Source organism: Ambystoma mexicanum, chromosome 1p (assembly GCF_040938575.1).
Source record: "Ambystoma mexicanum isolate Mex_15411 chromosome 1p, UKY_AmexF1_1, whole genome shotgun sequence".
Classification (NCBI taxonomy): Eukaryota; Metazoa; Chordata; class Amphibia; order Caudata; family Ambystomatidae; genus Ambystoma; species Ambystoma mexicanum.
In genome coordinates this window covers 1,099,617,895-1,099,625,505 of record NC_090921.1, presented here as the reverse complement: position 1 = coordinate 1,099,625,505, position 7,611 = coordinate 1,099,617,895, and the positions used below count along the sequence as shown (strand labels likewise).

At 46.8% G+C, this 7,611-nt stretch overlaps 1 protein-coding gene across 1 annotated transcript; it reads right to left on the bottom strand.

Annotated features, from left to right (window-relative positions):
• Positions 1 to 2,555: 2,555 nt before the first annotated feature.
• On the bottom strand, positions 2,556 to 3,500 carry LOC138525984 (olfactory receptor 8U1-like). Its single transcript, XM_069636279.1, has one exon. It carries the CDS (start codon positions 3,498 to 3,500, stop codon positions 2,556 to 2,558), a length of 945 nt encoding a protein of 314 aa, XP_069492380.1.
• Between the last annotated feature and the right edge of the window lie 4,111 nt (positions 3,501 to 7,611).

Sequence of the window (7,611 nt, the reverse complement as noted above, 5' to 3'; positions counted from 1 at the left end):
TATATTAGCCTTGTAGAGATATGGTTTTTGTTGAATGGGGCTAAGGTAGCAGTTGAGGCTAAATGCGCCTGTGGTGTTAGAGTTTACGCAGTTAGGTCTGCAGTCAGTAGGCTTGTCTAACATGTGAGCATATCTAGATTGGATTTACTAGTAGTGGCTAGCTAGCATGTAGGTACCTCTTAAATTGATTAACTAGTCAAAGGCACATCTGGATTCAAATAACTGACTAATGGTATGGGTAGCATAAGGGTACAACTAAGTTCAAAGTACAGTCAGCGGGCATGACTCGTACAGAAATACATTTGACATTGCGATCTAATCATGGGCATAGTTAGCATACAAATACAATTAGATTTGGCATACACTTAGGTTTGGAGTACAGTCGCAATGCCTAGCATGGAAATACTTCTAGGTTTGGGATCCAATCAAGGGGTATGAGTGACAAGGAGATACATCTGAGCCTGAGATCCCGTCAGGGGCATGATTAGCATGAGCTACTTCCGAACTTCCCACAACCGCCTGTGGGCATGATTGGCATAAGAACGTGGCAGTATGCATGCAGGTACGAGTGTTCGGTGCCAGAAAATGTGCATCGAGAGCAAAACTAAAGCACAGCTAATATTTGACTTACAGGGTGGTAAGCAGAATAGCATGATAGCGTTACGATCACGGGTGGGGTGCACTCAGTGAATGTTTCGTTGGTATTGCACATTCCCAGGTTTGATCCAATATGTTGAGTTTGCTGCTTGTTTATGGGTAGAACTGCAGCATGTTTTAAGCAAGGGGCCGTTCAATAGAGTTTTCGCTAGTCTGTGGATGTCGAAGGGTGCGTATGCCAATTGATTGTTTTAGTGACTCCTGCAAATGTGATTTAAAGGCTAAATTGCAGGGTGGGCGGTGGGCCTGTCCCCGAGCTCTATACTCAATGTGCGCTTGATTAGTGTTTCCCAGTAGGTGAGGCAAGGTTTTCAGTATAGGCTCTGCGGGTAGATGGTAACCGCGGAAGGTAAGCCCTGTGCATGAAATGGTGTGGTCTCGTATTTTGCCCAGGGTTGTGGAATTTGCCTTACTTGTGCAGCGAGTCTTTCAGTCGTAGGTGTTGCTATAACAAGTATTGGGAAAAATATCCCCAATTTCTACTATATATGGTTTCAAGAGATACTCTTTTACCCTAGATTAGCCACTGGTTAAGATCTTACACAGGCCCCCACCAGTGTATCTGTATATTGTCTGAGAAACTGAGTGAAATGTTATGCTAGTCTCTAATGCATCTTTCACAGGGCGGCCCAGTGCTACATTGTCAGTGTGTGATACCTCTACTTGTGTCCCTCCTCTTATCCCCTCATTTCATTCACACACTACTTCTCCTTGTTGTTGCTGCGTAGGCTCACCACATCTTCTTACCTAGTGAAATGTGACACCATTTCCTGTGATGTCATCATTATGCAAATTATTATTTTTGAAACTTTAAGATTCCAACAGATATTTGGTCACAGAATGTTGACATGCATCGAGTGGACTGGAGTGGCCAGGTAAGCAGTGTAATGTGCGGACTGAGCAAGGAGAGGTTGTTCATTACAGCTGGCTAGCTGATGGCTGGGGAACTGCTGCACAATTTATGTCATTTATATTTAACACTTTCGAAATTGTATATGCCCGTCTGTGACTCGTACATTGTGTATAAGATCCAGGAAGCTAGGAGGAAAATTGTCTAGGTTGTTTGCAGGAATAGTGGGAATTATTTAGACATATATCAGACAAGTATTGGGAATTACAAAAGACTGAGTTGTAAGGAAGTTCTACTATCATATTGGATCCAATTAAGAAGGGCCAATGGGCCTCATTCCGAGTTTGGAGGTAACCACGCCGCTATTTGTGGCATGGCTGCCTCCAAACTCGTCCCAACTTCGGCCTGGTGAATGGAGTAATTACTGGTCCATTACGAGGTCGCCGGGACCGGTAATTCCCCATTCACCAGGGCCATTCCCCATTCCCATTTGAGCCCTTATAGGGCTCAATGGGAAGGGGGAAGGCGGCAATAACGGTACCGCAAATTGCGGTACCGTTATTGACCCCGTTGTCCCTTTGCGGTCCCATCCTTAACGCCTGCTAAAAGTTGACCGGTGTCATTACCGGTGCCTGGTATCCCTTTGCCCCCTACTTGTAATGAGGCCCACTATGTGATTTTCTCAGTTATTTAGTGGGTTAAAGGTGTGTTGCACACATTTGCAAACCAGTAGACACTTAGAAATGAGAAATGGCATTTTAAAGTGAAGTGGATCAGGAGGATAGACCATGTTAGGCTAGATGAGCTATGGAACGATTCATGTATAGGACACACCGACAGAATAGTGTAATGGTGTCAACCAGCAATCCAGTATGAGGCATTGCCCCTGATGGTACCAAAACCTACCTACAGCCCTGCTCTATTGGTGCCCACATGAATAACTTATTTGTATGTGTTCATTTCAAATGTGGGGTTCTTAGGTGGCTTTCATGGCAATGTTAAGATCTGTGAAGCAAATGTGCATAGAGGTTATTTGATCAGGTTTCTGCTACATTCTGAGTATGTGGTATGTTTTGCTCACAGCTTTCTTCATGGCTCGCTTCACTTCTTTGTTTCTCATAGTATATATCAGAAGATTACACATTGGGGTCACTACTGTGTAGAGGAGAGTGACCACTCGGTCCCTCTCTGGGTTATAGCTGGAGATCGGCCGCATATAGGTAAACGCAATAGTTCCATAGAATATGATAACTACCAAGAGGTGGGAGGAGCAGGTGGAGAACAACCGAGACTGTCCATCAGAGGAATTGATCTTCAGTATGGTAGAGATTATGTGAATGTAGGAGAACAAAGTCAGGAGGAAAGCGCAAAGTACAATTATCACTGTTGAGGCAAATACCCACACTTCATGGATGCGTGTGTCAGCACAAGACAACCTGAGCAGGGGCTGGATTTCACATAAGAAATGTCTAATTTCTTTAGACTTGCAGAATGACCCCAAGAATGTAAATACTGTGTGGAACGTAGAATTCACAAGGCTTCCAGTCCAGCAGATGGCAGCTAGCAAGAAGCAGGCTCTCGTGCTCATAATGACATGGTAATGCAGAGGCCTACAGATAGCCACATGACGATCAAATGCCATGATAGCAAGGAGAAGGCATTCAGTGGCTCCCAATGTCAATGTGAAGTACATCTGCGTAGCGCAAGCCAGGTACGAAATGGATTTATCCTGAGTCACATAATTGGCCACCATTTTAGGCACGGTAGCTGTAGTGAAGCAGATGTCTATGAAGGATAGGTGGCTGAGGAAGAAGTACATAGGGGTGTTGAGACAAGGATCAATTCTTCGAAGAAGGAGTAGAAGGAAGTTCCCCACAATGGTCACAAGGTAGATGGACAGGAACACAACAGGGAGCACAATCTTCATCCAGGGGTGGTCAGAGAACACCATGAGCAGTAAATATGGCTCTTCTGTTCGATTATTAGGAGCCATTCTGTTCCATCAGATTAATCTGTAGAGGAAACGGTGAACTAATAATGTTTTATGTTCTTCATAAATCAGATGATAATCTTACATTTGCTTAAAATATACTAAATATCCAATTTTAGATGTCATTAGTTGACCCATAAGAGACAGTTTGTTTCAGTCCACTGATACACATGCCAATTTTATGTAAATATTGTGTCTGGACTTTTAGGTTTTCACTCAAGGAGTGGGAACCATCATTAATGTTTAGCTCAATCGCAAACCAAAGGTAGGATTGGAGTTCAATTATTCCTGGCAACATGGTGTGGAATTTTCTTGTACCTCTTAAGAAACATACTGGGCCTCATTACTAGTATGCTGGTCCAGAAATAGCGGTGCCGGTCACACCATACCAGCACCTTTTTCTGGTCTGGCATAGTCTGAGTTGCAATGCAACAAACACTGTCACCGGAAGTGACCTACCGTATGCGGCAACACCTTCACCGGAATCTGCGGCAAGACGCGTCAGCCTTGCCTTAGAAACCGACATGGCATTAGTAAGTGCACATTCGGAACTCCATGTACACAGAAAAACACTGGCATGGACATGCCGGTAGCACTGTGAATTCTGTGCCAGAAACACTGGCATCACGGACCAGGGTTTAACTAGACACAGGTTTGCAGAAACAGCCACATGAGCCCAAAATCAGCCCAGGTGGCCCCAATTAGCACTGCAAAAGCACAAAAGACAACTCCCACACCCTCACCCCTTCCCACAACACCATGCTAGCAGTAGCCGTACTGGAGCAGGATGCCCGGCATGCAGGCCTACTACTTGAGGAGGCAGGGAGGCAGAGGATGCAGCGGAGGCACTTGAAGAGAAGGATGGCTATCATGGCCCTGCAAATCGTCAATGGCCAGCAGGTTGCAGCCCACAGGCAGCCACCTATACCATGCATAAGCGCCACACCATTCAACCTGAGCCAAAGCCAGATACACACCCTGTATCGGATAGACAGGAAGACCATCACATCCATAGTGAACCTGATACATGATGGCTTGGTCAGCCTCATACATGGCACATCACAGCAGAGAGTGTACCTGGCTGTTGGGTGAGTGTATCTACCAGAGCATGTGCGCTGTTGAAAGTGGGGGTGGGGCATAAAACACCATAGCGTACCTGGCTGTTGGGTGAGTGTATTCACCAGAGCATGTGCACTGTTGAAAGTGGGGGGGGGGAATAAAACACCATAGCGTACCTGGCTGTTGGGTGAGTGTATCTGTCAGAGCATGTGCACTGTTGAAAGTGGGGGGGGTGGCATAAAACACCATAGTGTACCTGGCTGTGGGTGAGTGTATCTAAAGATGCATGTGCACTGTTGAAAGTGTGGGGGGGGGCATAAAACACCATAGCGTACCTGGCGTTTGGGTGAGTGTATATACCAGAGCATGTGCACTGTTCAATGGGGGGATGTACAACATCTATCAGCAGTGGAGGCGTGCAATGCAATGTGCAATACAGTAATGGCATGCCTGAATACAAGTCCTTGGGGGTCATTACAACCCAGGCGCTAATTGCGCCAACTTTATCACCATGGTGTAAACTAAGTTTACACCATGGTGGATGGCGGATTTACCGCCCCATTCCAAGCGGAGTGGGGCGGTAAATCCCCATTTCCCATTTTCCCTTCCCCATTCCCATTTTTGCCCCATAGGGCATAATGGGAGTGGGGAAGGCGCTAATTACGCCACCGTAAATTACGGTGGCGTAATTAGCATCATGGCAGGTTAGCGCCATGGATTTTAATGGCTGCTAAAAGCAGCCGTTAAAATCAGAATAGGCGTTAAGGGTTAACAACGGCGTTAACCCTTAACGCCTGGGTCGTAATGAGGCCCCTTGACTGGCGTGTCTTAATTGACCAAAGTGATCATGTGCATGCATAACAAAATAAAATCTGCACAGCAACATCAAAAGCACTGCATGTACCAGAATGCATCACACCAATATCCCAAAATCCAGCACAAAGAGAATCAGCATACCCCACACCACCTGATGCACAGACTGATAATACTTATGCATCACAACACCCCACTTCCATACAACTAGTGTCCCGCCCAGCAAGTAGCTAGGTCCCCTGCCTGTTTGAAGTGCATATACACATATACATGTGACCTCAAATTATTACCCACACATATCTATGATTTTGTGACATGCCCATCATAGGAATATTGAATTCGAACACAATAATAAAACACACCAGTCTCATTTGTGTATGTTGTAGTGAAAGGGTCAGAGGTAATGGTGGCTGTGAATGGGCCATGTCAAAGCGACTGCACACCACACACCCACCACACATATTGACAAGGCGTATTGGCTTCATGGCAATCATAGGCTGTCATCGCCTTCTCCATCCATCCAATTCCTCGTATCGTATCTCTCTGTGAATATATCCACATCCATCATTTTTCAATAATCAGTGAAGCTGTTCTACCACTCCCATGCACATCATGTACCTCAGAATGCAAGTACGCCTTCAGGCATGTACATATTCCAAATAAATTTAAAAGCACATCTCAAGGCAGATTAACGTCCTTACCCATGTCAGCCATGCCTACTAGGTCTGCGGCCCTCAGCAGGGTCTGCCGTGTCGGGCACACCAGCTCTGTCAGGCCGAAGTCTATTTTCCAGCCCGTTAAACATTGCCACCTGGTGATGGCACCCACACACTTACACCTGGACAAGCCACAATTACATTTAGCACTTGTCATTACATTGGGCCTCATTACGACCCTGGTGCTAATGGGTTAACGGCGCTGTAAAAGGCTGCAGCGCCGTTAACCCATTAGCGCCTGATTACGAGGAGAGGGAACCATCATTAATGTTTAGCTCAATCGCAAACCAAAGGTAGGATTGGAGTTCAATTATTCCTGGCAACATGGTGTGGAATTTTCTTGTACCTCTTAAGAAACATACTGGGCCTCATTACAAGTATGCTGGTCCAGAAATAGCGGTGCCGGTCACACCATACCAGCACCTTTTTCCGGTCTGGCATAGTCTGAGTTGCAATGCAACAAACACTGTCACCGGAAGTGACCTACCGTATCCGGCAACACCTTCACCAGAATCTGCGGCAAGACGCGTCAGCCTTGCCTTAGAAACCGACATGGCATTAGTAAGTGCACATTCGGAACTCCATGTACACAGAAAAACACTGGCATGGACATGCTGGTAGCACTGTGAATTCTGTGCCAGAAACACTGGCATCACGGACCAGGGTTTAACTAGACACAGGTTTGCAGAAACAGCCCCATGCGCCCAAAATCAGCCCAGGTGGCTCCAATGAGCACTGCAAAAGCACAAAAGACAACTCCCACACCCTTACCCCTTCCCACAACACCATGCTAGCAGTAGCCGTACTGGAGCAGGATGCCCGGCATGCAGGCCTACTACTTGAGGAGGCAGGGAGGGAGAGGATGCAGCGGAGGCACTTGAAGAGAAGGATGGCTATCATGGCCCTGCAAATCGTCAATGGCCAGCAGGTTGCAGCCCACAGGCAGCCACCTATACCATGCATAAGCGCCACACCATTCAACATGAGCCAAAGCCAGATACACACCCTGTATCGGATAGACAGGAAGACCATCACATCCATAGTGAACCTGATACATGATGGCTTGGTCAGCCTCATATATGGCACATCACAGCAGAGAGTGTACCTGGCTGTTGGGTGAGTGTATCTACCAGAGCATGTGCGCTGTTGAAAGTGGGGGTGGGGCATAAAACACCATAGCGTACCTGGCTGTTGGGTGAGTGTATTCACCAGAGCATGTGCACTGTTGAAAGTGGGGGGGGGGGCATAAAACACCATAGCCTACCTGGCTGTTGGGTGAGTGTATCTACCACAGCATGTGCGCTGTTGAAAGTGGGGGTGGGGCATAAAACACCATAGCGTACCTGGCTGTTGGGTGAGTGTATTCACCAGAGCATGTGCACTGTTGAAAGTGGGGGGGGGGGCATAAAACACCATAGCCTACCTGGCTGTTGGGTGAGTGTATCTACCAGAGCATGTGCACTGTTGAAAGTGGGGGGGGGAATAAAACACCATAGCGTACCTGGCTGTTGGGTGAGTGTATCTGT